This window comes from Eurosta solidaginis, chromosome 1 (assembly GCF_040869045.1).
Source record: "Eurosta solidaginis isolate ZX-2024a chromosome 1, ASM4086904v1, whole genome shotgun sequence".
In the NCBI taxonomy this organism is placed as follows: Eukaryota; Metazoa; Arthropoda; class Insecta; order Diptera; family Tephritidae; genus Eurosta; species Eurosta solidaginis.
Genome location: NC_090319.1, coordinates 374,446,436 through 374,462,766, shown reverse-complemented (window position 1 = coordinate 374,462,766; position 16,331 = coordinate 374,446,436). Strand labels below are relative to the sequence as shown.

At 40.6% G+C, this 16,331-nt stretch overlaps 1 protein-coding gene across 2 annotated transcripts in view; it reads left to right on the top strand.

Moving 5' to 3' along the window:
* The window catches only part of LOC137238268 (uncharacterized), a 79,440-nt gene extending 63,881 nt beyond the window's left edge, over positions 1-15,559 (top strand). For both annotated transcript variants that reach the window (XR_010949142.1, XM_067763066.1), the window contains 2 exons: positions 10,504-10,598; positions 15,316-15,559. Coding sequence is in view for 1 of the 2 variants with exons in the window: in XM_067763066.1 (XP_067619167.1) it covers positions 10,504-10,598; positions 15,316-15,371 (151 nt within the window). In the remaining variant the exon portion in view is untranslated. The remainder of the gene's footprint in view (positions 1-10,503; positions 10,599-15,315) is intronic.
* Positions 15,560-16,331: the final 772 nt, after the last annotated feature.

The following is a 16,331-nucleotide window of genomic DNA, read 5'->3' as shown; positions in this document are numbered from 1 at the left end:
GCGACAACAACCCCCCGACTGGTTTCATCACGCCATGACGCCAGGCCGCAAACCCAACTATACCGGGTACTCAAATGCTTACCCAGGGACGTCCAGTCCCATGGTCAAAACAGCAATTGCGTCCTGGTCTCCCTCAGCTCAGACGTAGTCACCTATCACTTACCCCCAGAGTGACGAAGTCTCCCCCGTTGTACTTCAGAATTATGCAGTTAAACTGTAAGCCGTTAACTGGGAATATCACGTAGATAGTTGATTTCATGAAGCGGCATAACATCCACATTGCAGCGATCCATGAGACCAAACACACAGCAAGATCTACGCTGCAGACCTGCTCTGGACATAACGTCCGCGAGAGCGGGAATGGAGGCGGTCTCGCGTTTATCACCCACCACTCAGTGCAATATAATATATTTGATCCCGATATCGGCATCACGCCACCGACTGTCTTACACCCCAAAATATTGGGTGTGATGTTCGTTCAGGATCTACATTTTGGAGAGCATGCAACCGCAACTGTTCCGAAAATCCAGAGCCGTAATAAAATCCTCAAGCCGGTAGCACTTGGGGTAAAGAAACGCTCATCACTACTTACAAACAATTGTTCGGCCGATTGCATGCTACGCGTCCCCGATATGGTCGCCAAGCCTAAAGGTTACTCACCCGAAGAAAATACAGGCCTGCCAAAATACTGTCCTCAGAACCGCTACAGGCTGTCTTCTTAAGTCCCTAGAACACCGCGTACACAATGAGGCGAGAGTACTCCCTATTAGGGAGGGAAATGAAATGCTAAGCAAACAGTTTCTTTTGAATACCTAGACACTTGGGCATCCCAACAGACATCTGATTGATGAAGCTACACCTCCCAGGGGGTTAGGGGTTCATCTCCGTAAGCATTATGAGGAAATACGGCAAAAATTTCATACATTTCCCTACCGCCTAAAGCAAATTTGAATCATGTTTGAAAGCAGCTATGTGCTATAAAACGGCGCAAATATTTATGACGTCGTAATGGGTTAAAAAATATGATTTTTTCCTTCACACATCAATAACATACTTTCCATAAAATATTTCAAAAATACGATGTTTGCAAAATTTTGCAAACGGACACCAGAAATAAGTTTTTTTGCTCTCCTAAAAAGTTACTGAAAAACACATAACTGTTTTTGTGAGCGCAGCGACGATATTTTGGATATGTGTGCAGTGTACAGAGCCTTTAACAGCTTAAAATTTGGCTCGCAAGATTATTGTACTTTAAAAACCCTGCAAACTCTTGAAAATTCCAACATTCTTGTACTCTTTTAGGCAATTTTCCGGAAGGCATCAGGAATTTGCTACATGTTGATTCAGATTTATCCGATATTTACATTTCTAGGGTAAAAACTGGGAGAACCTGACATGGAGAGTTTTAGTGTTGGTATGGAATTTTAAGCTTTTTACAGGGAAAATATTTTTTTATACCTATAAAAAAATAACTCAAATAAAGGACTATTCACGTTACTCATAAAACTAAATACAACTTTGTACAAGTTGCAAACAAAGGTAATAAAATTAAAGAACTTCTAATAAAAGTTGATAGCAAGAAAAGGAGGACCTAAATGTTCTTAATTATACCATCAAAATTTAACACGCTTTTATTAGAAAAATTAGGACTGTGATATAAACTGTAAGATTTAATAATTTAGGTGTAAAGTTTTAATGTTAAAAATATATAATTATGTACAATATGGAATTTTTTGTCGCAGACGAAAAAGCCTAATTATCGTTAAAGGTTACAATGAACTTATAAAGTGTTATATTTCTTTACAGTCAATTTATTTTTTAATTTTTAGTTAGTTTTATTAATCAATAATAAAAGCTTATTTTTAAAAAAGTTTTTTTTTCTTTAATTTTATTTACTTTTTAGTTAGTTTTATTAGCAAGTAATAGAAGCTTGTTCTTAGAAAAGCTTTTTTGTTAAATTTAATTTAAATATGAATTTTTTTTAACTTTTAGTAGAATAAAATATAGTTTAAATTAGTAATGTAATCTTTACTTAGTTATTTGTAACGTTTCTCATCCTATCTATTTCTTTTAATGCATCAACATTACAAGGTTTCTTCGAAGTCAACTTTGAACAGTCAAGTTCTTCTATTCGAGTGTTAACTAACATATTTTATTGTGACTTTGCCTATGTCGCGTTCAGTTTGCAACTACTCATTGCAGATCTCTGCTCTGTTCCATCGCCAACACGGTTGTCACACCATGTTTTCATTTGGGACCAAAATTCACGGAAAAAAGGGCCAAATATCAAAAAAAAGGACCAAATTTTTGTTTTATTTTATTGGTATATAGGGAGGTCGTATTCGTTGTAAAATACAAAACTTAGGATGTTTCCATGGTTTCCTATATAAAATTTTACTGGACATAATAAATACTTTGCTTAAATTCAAGGAACAAACAAAAATAAAATGTAGTTCATGGTATTATATTTTCACATTTCTAGAATAGGTGTATGTCGTTCACCAACCTAACGTTATGAACCTAGATTTGCTCGCAAAGCTTTTAGTTCCAGCATTATGTTGTTGGTTGAAATGAAATAAAATGTATAGCGCAGTTAAGTTTTAGTAAGGAAGGGTTGAAAAATTTGCGTTCTGGTGTTGCCGAACTACGTATGTGGAAAACTCAGTAGAGCATAAATGAAACTAAGCAATTTTGTTAGTTCTATTTCTATAGATGCTTACTTTTTCTCTTAACGTTTAAACTTTATATCGTAGCCTAGATTCAGTAAGTGTGAGTTTTGATACCTGGCATCAGGGGTTAATGCTAGCACTTAGGGGCTAATTTTACACAAAATATTTCTTCCAAAATCAAATCACTTTTGCATTTGCTTCAAAAGTTGAATATAAAAATAAATTTTTTTAATCGCATTCGTTGTACATCTATAAAGTTATCGCCTTCAAGAAGTATTTCTGCCTTCCAGTCTTGAGCTGGGTGAAAAATATTTAAATATCGACGTGCTTTCGCAAACTCTTAATATCTCTCGGTAGGCTTGAATTAAGTAAGTGGCAAGTACACTTAATATAAAATAAATTAGTTTCATACTTTTACTTAGTTTTCAATTCATTATTTGATAATCAGTTGATGCCTAATTTTAGAATGTGAAAAGTGTAGAATGGATCTATAATTAAGTTGAATTAGGTAAATTTACTATTTGGCCTTATTAAAGTGTTTGCTATCAATATAAATTGGGGCAGCTGTTAGGGCGTTTGAAAAAAAATATATTTCTTAGTTCCTTCATAGAGAAAAAACATTTTTGAAGCCCCCTGAAAAATTTTAAGGCCGTTTACTCAATGTCTTCTTAAATTTCACGTAGATCTGTTAAACAAGCACTCCACTCTTAGAGGATTTATCCAGACCAAGAACTTCGATAGTATAGGATACCACATTAACACTTTATATTTTTAATCGATATTTTTTAAATACCACTTTTTAAGGTTACCTATCTCAGCCCAATTTTGATAAACGCAACATATCGGAATTTTTTGATAAACATTTTTTTTATATTAGAACACGTCCCTTTTGGACTAGTGATTTTCATCTTAGCAAAGAATTTACTATCTCTACATACGCAATATGTGTGTCTTTGTTTACTCATATGTTCAAGAGAGCACATAAATAATTATTAATATTTTTGTGCTGCTAAATATTTAAGAATTCATGAGCTTAACACCGGATTATAATAATTGAATATTCAATTATTATGTTTCTTTAAGATAAACTGAAAAGAAATAAAAAATTACTGGCATATTGCGATGGTACCATTTAAAAAACCGCTACGTAATCATCATGAGGCAATTTCGTAATGTTATCAAAGGTTTCACCGAGATTCGAACCGCGAATCACACGGTGAAACTGCAGTTGCCTTAACCACTAGGCAATCCTGCTTGTATTTGTTTTCTTGCACGTATTCAGTATTTTGGAAATGGCTTAAGTGATGTCACAATACTGTGATATAAATGAGTTCAGAAACGCGATTTTCAGCTCAACTAAACTTCAATAGCTACGCTTAGAAATTAAATCCTTCAGAAATGAAAGAGCTTAATGAATATAATTGCAACAAATTATGAAAACAAAAATTGACTTAATCGTACGTGAAATATTATAGTGCATATATATTGTAATTTTTTGATGACTTCTTTGTCCGACTACACTATGTGACAAAGTAAATAAATTTGAAAACAATATGTTGTGGGGCTCAATCAAGTATACTGCATACTAAGAATTTCAAATATATATACACTCTGAAAACTGAAGAATAGAAATGAAGGTATAGGAAAATATAGGAATCAGTCTTTGATAAAGGGGTAGCATATTTTAAGGGTATATTCAAAATTGTGGGTAAGTATATGGACATAGTAAATTATTTGTATTACGACTAAAGGAATGTTTACACTATCCCGCAGTGCTATGGATACTCATAAACTAGCATTCTGTCTATATTCAAAGAAGGAGTATTTTTAAGCGGACGTGTATCTTTCGTTTTTGTAGCTTAAACGCGCCGGGGGAGTTTAACCAAGCATTTAGAGATTTGCCATGAATTCACTGACCGTCACCGAGGCAGCGAATCAGCATATTCACCGGCTCATCGATGTAGGGCCGAGGGCCTGATCTCGCCAATAATTTCCCTCATTGCTAGATTGCGTCTATCCGTACCATTTCATCTCCTGTCTCATCCACCAGTAAAGTTTAATTAAAGCATTATTCCGTGGTGACTAGCTCTTCGCCTCCATCAATCACATTTATAACAACTACGATACACTTTCATGTATTTTGTCGAACTCACCGCTTCCCCATTATTCAGATTTAAATACAACAATCGTCCGATGTGCGTGATTGCCGGCGAAAGAAGGAGAGGAGGTGAAAGTAGAAAGGGGGAGTGGGGGAGAGGATAGGAAAGAGAGTTGAATGGCTGATGAAATGTGAAGCAAAGAAGTAAGTAGAAAGGAAAGTGAAAAATAGAGCATATAGTGAATGAAAGGGGCGAATGGAAAACGAAAGGGAGGATACAAGAGAAAAGAAATTGGAAGGGGGGAGAGGGATGGGGGATTCCGACCTAGAGGTACTAAGACATTGTTTTAAGTTCAGGAGAGTCTTTAGTTGTTCTATGTGCAAATTTTAGGCCGAATTTCAAAAGCTACGAATATTGATAATGATTTTTTGCCTGGGCCTGAGGAGACAATAAAAACATCAAACAAAAATGTATGTTTACATCAATCCGAAATCGTAAAGTTTTCGTGGTGACACTGATGAAGGTCATCTTCAAAAAGTCTTCCAAAAATACCACCAACTCTGTATCAAAGTCCAGATTATTTAAACGACTTCGATATGGGTACCGTGAATAATGAGTTTTTGCGATCTGAAGAAGTCAACGAAATAATTCGTCGAGGTCATCAGAAGTGTCCTGTTATTTTTCCACGTGATTGTCATGACGATGCATTTACTACCTCGTTGCTAAACAGAATCTTGCCAAATGGAGAGAAAGTGTAGCGTAACTGGTTATTGTGGAGTGCCAGTAGCAATGTTTTTATTGCCTACCATGTCGTCTATTATGCACCAATACTTCAAATCGACTTAAAATTTGTTCTGCCGATATTCGAAATTCCAGGTATGGAAGAAGCTATACAAAAAACTGCCATCACACGAAAATACTCAAGATCACATTAAATGTTATATTCAATGGCCATCTTTACAAAATCTAATTCAAAAGGAGGCTACAATTGATACACTTATCAATGATCTGCTAAGCACTGAAAGTCAAAAGTGGAAAGAAATTTTATATAGAATTTTGGACACCATTTTATTTTTGGGTGAAAGAGGCCTAGCTTTCAAAGGCGAAAGTATATATCTTTGTGAACGAAACAATGGTCATTTTCTCTAAGATTTCATAAGCCATTATGATATGATACTTAGGGTTCAATTGGAGAAAGTTAGGATTTCATAACAGCAGCACAAACGTTTACAAGTTCACTATCTTTCCCTAGATATTGAGAACAAGTTTATGGAATTTTGTGCAAAGCACGTGAGGGAAACTATATTAGATCAAGGCAAGAAAGCCAAGTATTTTGCTATTATCGTTGATCCTATGCCTGATGCTAGTCACGTTGACTACGTTCATTTTGCGCTAACTCCATTTCAATTCGAAAGAAAAGAATTTTACAATTCAAGAACGGTTTTTGGCTTTCATGAATTGTAACCAAAAAACTGGCCAGAAAATCGCTGATCTAATTTGCCATACCATAGGTAAACATGAAAACCCAATAAAAGATTGTCGTGCAGAAGGGTACGATAACGGCGCCAATATGAAAGAAGCTTACAACGGAGCACTACGTCACATTATCGACAAAAACTCGAATTCTGATTACTCGCCTTGTGAAACCCACAGTCTCAATTTATGTGGTGTTGATGCTGCAGAATATTGTAGGGCTGCAATTACTTTCTTCGGAGTTTTACAAAAATGTTTTACTATTTTCAGCAGCACTACACAACGATGGGACATCCTCAAAAAAAATGTACCGAGCTCTCTTCATAGTCTTTCCGCCAAAAGCCAAATTTGACTGCGCAACCATACAGCGATGTTACCGGCATTCTCAAGTACATCAACAAGTTCGAATGTATCTTGGTATCTAGGTAACGTGGTCCTCCAAGCTAGAGACGCCACCATAGATGTTGAAGTCCGACATCTAGATGCCTTATTAGCTGATTTGAAGTTAATCAGGAACCAAAGGGAAACAATTTTAAGCGAATGCAAAACAGTTGCTATTCAATTGAAAATCTCGCCAAAGTTTCCGGACATTCGAAAGAGAAAACCCAAAAAACGTTCTGAAGATAATTTAAATGAGGTGATTACGGATGATTCAGAGTCTGATTTTAAAAACAATAGATTCCTGGTGATCGTTGATTCGGTAATCACTGGCACTATTGAACGATTTGCAGCTATGAGATATTTGAGCGAGACGTTTTCCTTTTTGTGGAAATTTGAAGACATGTATGAAATTACGGTTTGGGCGAGCGCAGCAAAATTTGGCGAAAAATACAAGTCGGACATTTCTCAAAGCTTAGAATGCGAAATAATTCACTTGAAACACATTTACGAAGCAAATTTTGATAAAGGTCTGTCACCATTGGAATTGCTAAATGCCATGTACATATGTTCAAAATTGGTATACGATTTCTCCCAACATTTGTGTTGCCTTATGTATCTTTCGCACTATACATGACACTGTAGCTAGTGCAGAACGGTCCTTCAGCGTCCTTTCAAGAATCAAAAACTTTTATAGATCGTGTTTATCTTAAGAGCGAGTATCAGGACTTGCCACGCTTTGTGTTGAATCCGTTTTGGCAAGACAGTTAAATTTTGTGAAATTCCGCTTATTCCAAATCTTCTGCTAACGTTCGAATCACTAAACTGTTGAATAAATAACTCCAATATTGAATAATGGAAAAAAATTGTCTTTATTAGACTACTTGAAATTAACACTTATACTTCGCAAATGATAGCTTGCTTAAATCAAACTGACTTGTCATCCCTCAACTGTTGCTGTTTTTATACTATTTGGTTTCGTTGGCATATTTCTAGGCGTTTCTATTTCCAGAATTTACTAGTTAGTTACCAGCTATAAAATTACCAGCTATAACTAAGTTTATAGCTTCTCATATGCGCGTGTATATGTGAGTGATACTTGCACAAATTATTGCCTACTTTTGTGAGCATCTCAGATAAGATACATGCATGTGTTTGTGAGTTTTCTCTCCGCTGCGTATACGTACATATGTGTAGACATAATGATTGACTTGTTGATGTGCGTACAAGTCACTGCTTAGTATTGGCTTAGAGATGATGTATCCCTTAGCGTTGCTAATATTCGTCACAATATTATTATAAAAAATTTTGCAGCGAAAAGAGCAAGTAAAGCCACTCTTTGATATCCGAACTTTCTATATTGAATAATTTATACATCATCATTTAATTTATCAAAAATGTATTAAAATGTTACCAAATAACTAGAAAAGATTACTTGAAACAATATGTGGCTGTTAAAAGAGAATTTTATATCTCCGTTACAATAAAATAGTATAAATCGTAAATATTCCCCTACTTCAAAGCAATTTGCAGCTAGGCTGTCAGCAGCATGGCTTTAGAAAACTCCATAGCACCACCACCGCGCTAAACGCCACTAGCACCCAGATAAATTGCGGTTTAAATCAAAACCGCCACCATAGAACAGTACTCGTTGCGCTAGACCTGTCAAAAGCTTTTGATACGGTCAACCATGGCACGTTACTGCAAGACCTGAAAGGGTCTACCCTTCCCAGATGTCTTAAAAGGTGGACCGCAAATTATCTGGGTGGTCGGTAAGCATCGGTGCAATTTAGAAACGAAACATCAAAACCATGAAGGATTAAACAAGTGGTGCCACAGGGGGGAAAAACAAAGACACGCTCATTACCACTTACAAAGCAATTGGCTAGCCGATTGCATGCTACGCGTCCCCTATATGGTCGCCATGCCTAAAAACTACTCACTGGAAGAAGCTACAGGCCTGCCAAAATACTGCTCTCAGAACTGCCACGGGCTGTCTTCTTATGTCCCCAGAACACCATCTACATAATGAGGCGAGAATACTCCCCATAAGTGAGAGAAATGAGATGCTAACCAAACAGTTCCTGTTGAATACCCAGTAACCTGGGCATCACAACAGAGATCTGATTGATGAGCCAACACCACCCAGGGGCTTAAGGAGTCATCTCCGTAAGCATTATGAGGAAATACGGCACCTGAGAACTTATCCGTATGAAGCAACAAAGCACAAGCAGGTCCTCAGTGAACTCCACAAACAGGCGTCGGACCTTTATGCCAGGAATTGCCCGGTGAATCCAGTACTCAAAACTTGCGGAAAAGGAACGCACACTCCCCAGGGAAACGCGAGTCACTCTAGCTCAACTTCGATCTGGATAATGTAACAGGTTAACCTCTTACCTATCCAGAATCAACCACCACATACAAAATGTATGCCCTGCTTGCAATGTGTCCCCACATGACACCAATCAACTCTTTAATTGTAATGTGGAACCAACGCCTCTAACACCCCTCACATTATGGTCCACCCCTGTTGAAACAGCAAGTTTCCTTGGATCCCGTTAGAGGATATTGATGACAATTTGTGATCGGTCGCACCTATTGGATGGGGCGAAGCACTGCTACAACAACAACAACATTCTGTGTTAATTTTATTGTCAGTTATTAGTCCAAAAATCATATAGTTGATGTGGAAAAATTTGTTTTGATGTAATCCATCAATAATGATTAGTGAATGAGACGTCAAAAAATTCAAGTTAATCAAATGTATTATTGGATTTTTTTATAGGGGGTCCGTAAATTGTTTAGTCCCGGGCCCGGATTTTCTCTCTACGGCCCTGGGTGTATGATAAACGCGAGGCCACCTCCATTTCCGCTCTCGCGATCTTTTCTGTGGACATTATACCCAGAACAAGTCTACCGAGCAGATCTTGCTGTGAGTTTAGTCTCTTGAATCGCAGTAATGCGGATGTTGTGCCGCTTCATGAAATCGGTGTGGGGCATGCGCGGGACCGGGTACTTGTTGTGGCTTGCTGAGCAGCGGGGCTGCTGGAAGGTAGTGGGGGGGGGGGGCACTGAGGCGTAGACTACGACGCCCTTGTGCGTGAACAGCAAGGAGCCACAAAGATTTGTAGAAGTTACGTGGACGTCTGGTTTTGGGATCTAGCTCAGAACAACTTGTCCGATGCAACCATCCCTTACACGAGACACACTGACAAGAGTATGACTGTCCTAAAAAGATTCTTTTCCGACATACGCAGCAAAACCATTTCTCAGGACCGGGGTCAGGGCCCGGGGGCGGACCCTGTTCGATACCTTCCCGGAGCAAGGAATATGGAGCAGTCCCGCTGCAAGGAGCTGCTGGTAGGATGACAATTTGTGGGAGGGACGTAACAAATTAAATGGGGTTACACTGAAATGACAGTTCTTGGTCGGGAAAAAGCCCCTGTCGGTCCGTTACATAGAACCGAGTGCCTTGGGAAGCGTGCCACAGGGCGTCGGCACTAGCTCTTTGACACATTTGTATAGTTGTAGAACGCACCCATCAAGGCATTTCATCATCGTATATTGAGCGCCTCAGCTGAGCATCAACCATCGTTGTGACAACATCATAACATCAAATAAACTACTCATGTTATTACACATAAAATACAAACGGCTTTTAATATAATAATTACCACAATTATTACAGGGTAGATTGCTTTTCAAGAAGAATGAGTGTTATTTGGTTGCCTACTGAAGCTTTAATATTCTTTACCATAAAATTTGACTTTAAGACAAGTTTCTGCAAAATACCACATAGAGTGCCATTTTCAGATTGGTGGATTAGCGGTCTTCAGCTCTATCTAATAACTATTATTTCATTCTTTATTATTTAATTTTTGTAGGAATCAGGGAGTGGTGTTTCCACGGCCCATATGGCAGCTGAATCTATACTTACAGGATCATTACGGAAATACGCAATCAATAAGTAAAATTATGAGTAAGTTTGTTTATCATATAAGACTCAATGAAGATATTCATTTCATATATGTACATAAGGTTGTCCTTATTCGTTCGAAAAATAGAATACAAAAACATTTTTTTAAATTTCCTTTTCTGCTGTTTTACCTAATGGTACTTCGTTTAGAGCGATAAAAAGCTGTTTTTTCCGGACGAATAGCCACTTGCTATACACAAATATTGAAACATACATACCTACACCAACGTGGACCAAAAAAGTTCTAAAGAAGGACCCCTTTGAAGGGGATTCAAGGGGTTGATAAGCACAATTCTGAGCTTTATAGCTTCAAAGTTTCCGCAACCCAATTGTCAACCTCACCTAAGCGAGGGGAATCCGGTTACAAATATGAGTGTATCATACACATATTAAGCATGCGAGGCTGTGGCGACCCCAACTTCCTCATGGAACTAGGAAGTGGGTAGGGCGGGATGGCCTAGAAGGTTTAATGTGGTCATACTAAACGTTCCCGAGATGGTCGGGGTAGTACCTTAATGGTGCAAAGGACCCTCAACATCGATAACACTTCCCAAAGCCTTCGGGGAGTGTCTTTATCGTTAATAAACCAACAACAACGACCCCTTTGAAGTGATCACAAGGTTAGTTGACCTTATGTTACCTCACCATCAAATTATTGCATTATCATCGGTCCCTGATACGTCCGCAAAGTTTCAATTAAACTTGTGGCTATTTGAAGTGGTCATAAGGTCAATTTATTTTATGTCCTTTGAGCTTATGGCACCCCTTCATCATCTTTGATACGTGGGAAAAGTTTCAGTCGGAAGTGGTCACAAGGTCAATTGACTTTACGTCTCTTGAGCTTATGACACCCCACCATCAAACTATTGCATTGTTATCGTCAATAAACCAACAACAACGACCCCTTTGAATTGATCACACGGTTAGTTGACCTTATGTTACCTCACCATCAAATTATTGCATTATCATCGGTCCCTGATACGTCCGCAAAGTTTCAATTAAACTTGTGGCTATTTGAAGTGGTCATAAGGTCAATTTATTTTATGTTTTTGAGCTTATGGCACCCCTTCATCATCTTTGATACGTGGGCAAAGTTTCAGTTGGAAGTGGTCACAAGGTCAATTGACTTTACGTCTCTTGAGCTTATGACACACCACCATCACACTATTGCATTGTTATCGTCAATAAACCAACAACAACGACCCCTTTGAAGTTATCACAAGGTTAGTTGACCTTATGTTACCTCACCATAAAATTATTGCATTATCATCGGTCCCTGATACGTCCGCAAAGTTTCAATTAAACTTGTGGCTATTTGAATTGGTCATAAGGTCAATTTATTTTATGTTCTTTGAGCTTATGGCACCCCTTCATCATCTTTGATACGTGGGCAAAGTTTCAGTTGGAAGTGGTCACAAGGTCAATTGACTTTACGTCTCTTGAGCTTATGACACCCCACCATCAAACTATTGCATTGTTATCGTCAATAAACCAACAACAACGACCGCTTTGAAGTGATCACAAGGTTAGTTGACCTTATGTTACCTCACCATCAAATTATTGCATTATCATCGGTCCCTGATACGTCCGCAAAGTTTCAATTAAACTTGTGGCTATTTGAAGTGGTCATAAGGTCAATTTATTTTATGTTCTTTGAGCTTATGGCACCCCTTCATCATCTTTGATATGTGGGCAAAGTTTCAGTTGCAAGTGGTCACAAGGTCAATTGACTTTACGTCTCTTGAGCTTATGACACCCCACCATCAAACTATTGCATTGTCATCGGCCCTTGATACGTGTGCAGAGTTCTAAATTAATCAAATTTCTCGAAGCTGGTGAAAATTAAGCTCAAAGATTCCGTTACATATATACATACTTGAAGTGGTCATAAGATCAATAAATAAAATAAATTCTAGGTAAAAATAAATTTTGAAAAAACTGTCCTTGATAATAGCTGTCTACCATAGAATCGTGTAAACATTAGAGAGGATAATATTCTTTCATAGATAAGCTGGTATATGAGTGTTGCTATAACCACATTTTTAGAACCCAGGGTATTTATAAACTTATTATTGACTCACATTTTACCTTCATACATAGCTACCTAGGAACATCAATCGAAACCTTTGTAACGTAGCGTTACAATAACGTAAATCCTCCCTGTATTTCCTTATTCACTTAAACCTGAACCTCCCTGTACTTATTTTTCTATGGCATAGCTACCTGAACCTCCCTGTACTTACTTTTCTATAGCATAACCAACAACCACTTGTACTTATTCATTTATAGCATAGTCAACAACCACTAAATAGCAAATAAATGAAAATCACAATAATGGTGTGTTGACTTCTCAACCAGTTTGCGGCACCACCCATATAAACATCGAATTTGCATTTTTGCAATTCAGTCGTCGCAGGTGAGCCAGCGGGAGTGGATGTCTTTTTTAAGACATACTTTTCCCTCCTGCTAGCTGGCTGAGTGGAAGGGGCGCCGTCGTGGCACGGGTCACCCTTCACTTAGGTAAGGACGACGGGGAGGATGCCTTGTGCTACTTTGCCCTCCGCGCCCTCCTAGGTGTTGTGTGGCCCGACGCCTTCATGGCCATTTAACCCCTTCCCCTCAGTTCTAGCTTAGGCTGGCTGAGTGGAAGGGGCGCTGTCATGGCGCGGGTCACCCTTCACTTGGGTAAGGACGACGGGGAAGATGCCTTGTGCTACTTTGCCCCCCGCGCCCTCCTAGGTGTTGAGCGGCCCGATGCCTAAATGACCATACAACCCTCCCCTTCAGTCTTAGCTTCGGCTGGCTGAGTGGCAGGGGCGCCGTCATGGCGCGGGTCACCCTTCACTTAGGTAAGGACGACGGGGAGGATGCCTTGTGCTACTTTGCCCCCCGCGCCCTCCTAGGCGTTGAGCGGCCCGACGCCCACATGACCATTCCACCCCTTCCTCTCAGCACTGGTTCCGGCCGTGAGCCGATGCGTGCGCACAGGGGCTACCGCTGTGCCGTTAAGGTGCACTTCCCCTCCGCCCACGGGTCGACCCACGGTGTATCGGCTGGTACAACCCCGCCCCCTTACGCACCTTCTACTAGTGTGCAAGTAGGGAGGCGGGGGTGTCCAGCGGTGAAACCAGCACTAACGAGTCCTCGCAGTCTCTTCCCCAGGTGACCGACCGGTCTACTATCGATTCTGCCGAAGACTGCCGACCAATCCGATACCGTCAACCGACCCCGCCCGGAACGAGCCGACGCTGCCCAGCAAACACCATCGCTAGCCTACTTCCCCTCTCTCCCCGGCCCTGATACGCGCTCCGTAGCCCACCGCCGCTGCCATCGCATCGTCGCCCCTCTGGTGCCGCCGCTGCTACCATCCCGCCGGTGCTACGCCGACCGTTGGCCGTCCGCCATACTACTGCCGTAGCCCACCGCCGCTGCCGTCGCATCGTCGCCCCTCTGGTGCCGCCTCTGCTTCCATCCCGCCGGTGCTACGCCGACCGTTGGCCGTCCGCCACACTACTGCCGTGCCCATCCCGCCTTGCTGGTGCCGCCGCTGTCCCACTAACCGTCGGCCATTCGCTATCCTACCGCCGTTAAGCCGCTGCATCAGTCACGCCGCTGCTACGACGACAGTTGGCCGTCTGCCATCCTACCGCCGTTCAGCCGCTGCTACGACGACCGTTGGCCGTTTGCCATCCCACCGCCGTTAAGCCGCTGCTTCTATCCCGCCGCTGCTTCCGTACCGCCGTACGAGTCCGTCCGTTACCCGACCGTTCGCCGCCCTACCGCCGTTAAGCTGCTGCATCCGTCACGCCGCTGCCACGACGACCGTTGGCCGTTTGCCATCCTACCGCCGTTAAGCCGCTGCTTCTATCCCGCCGCTGCTTCCGTACCGCCGTACGAGTCCGTCCGTTACCCGACCGTTCGCCGCCCTACCGCCGTTAAGCTGCTGCATCCGTCACGCCGCTGCCACGACGACCGTTGGCCGTTTGCCATCCTACCGCCGTTAAGCCGCTGCTTCTATCCCGCCGCTGCTTCCGTACCGCCGTACGAGTCCGTCCGTTACCCGACCGTTCGCCGCCCTACCGCCGTTAAGCTGCTGCATCCGTCACGCCGCTGCCACGACGACCGTTGGCCGTTTGCCATCCTACCGCCGTTAAGCCGCTGCTTCTATACCGCCGCTGCTTCCGTACCGCCGTACGAGTCCGTCCGTTACCCGACCGTTCAACCACCCTACCGAACCCCCTCTACTCCAACGACCGTTAGCCGCCGCTCCGCCCCCTCGCCATCTTGCGACGGAAAGCTGCTACCCGCCTAATATCGCCAGCCGTGTGTGCGTGTGTTCGTAACACATAAATATTGTGTATTTATTCAGTAGGGGTTTGTGGGACCTCTACTCGACTCTGGATTGACTGAGCGTTACCCCAGCCTTAGAAAAAACCCACCTCATACCTTTTTCACCATCACGGCTTAACGCTTACAGGCATTCTAGTTGACAGAGATCGTTCGATAGTCTTTCATACATTTAAAGTGCTTGTTAAAGTTAGTCGGAGTTGGTGAAAGCTACGATTAGAGGTTTAGCGAAAAATAACAAAAATTAGAGCTACCCTAATGTACGTTCAATCATTCATATACATACTAAAGGGCATAATATACCTAAAGATCAAATGAACTAATTATAATTTATATTTACTATTTGTCTTATTTCCTTGATTATCTTCAACAGAATTAAAAAGGTGCACAAAGTTACAAAAGGAGACGGCCAGACGGCTCTCTTTATGATGAATGTGGACTTAGTCTATACAGAAAATGAGGTTGAAAAGAATTGCGATGTAAAAATTTCGTCGTTGCCAAATGGTTTTCAAGTTGAATTCGTATATGGTTCAGAGTCAATTTGCATAACTTATTGCGAAAATTGAAACAATAATTGAGCATTCGTAAATAAAAGATGTATAAAAAAATTATACAAATTTGTTTTAATATATGACTCATGAATGTTTGATGCTGCAAATTAAGCCAAAATGTCTTTATATTGTTACTTGGTTTCGAGAACCTTCCAACGTAAGTTTAAATAAAAGTGGTGTTTTACAACTTTTTAAATTCGTACTTGGCCAGCCGAATGCACACCTACAAGTGAAAAAATATCCGCAAAAGTTGTTATAAAACTTTTTAATTTAATTCCTCTTGGTTTCGTAAATTAAAAAACTTTACTTATTTTGTTTTGTTGATTTTCCTACAGGGTGATGTATATTGGAATGATTTTCCGTCATCCATTGTCAAATTTGGTTTCGAGACAAACCGGTTGTGCCATCATCAGCGTCGATTTTCGTTCTGATCTGTTGTTGTCATTTTTCTTGTATTTATAGTTCGTAGGAACATGATCGATTTGTGTGACTTACTGAGGCAGGTGAAAGTATTGTTTACTATACAGTTTGGCAGCTTAAATAGAGGTTATGTTGCGAATAGAGTGGAAGGCAGTGGACTAGGCCATTGTGAATGATAACTAAGTGTGATATCTTCTGCATAGACGTCAAAATTCCAAAGTGATTGGATCACCTGATTTGTATTTGACTATCGCTGTCTCATTCTGTATCTCTTTCTATCACCCGCTGAATATTGACGCCGCCATATTGAACACCCTGTCAAAACGCTAAAAAGTAGCCATATTGAACATCCTGTCAGGCATTGGACAGATAAGATATCACACTTAGTTATTATTCACAATGGACTAGACAGTCGAAT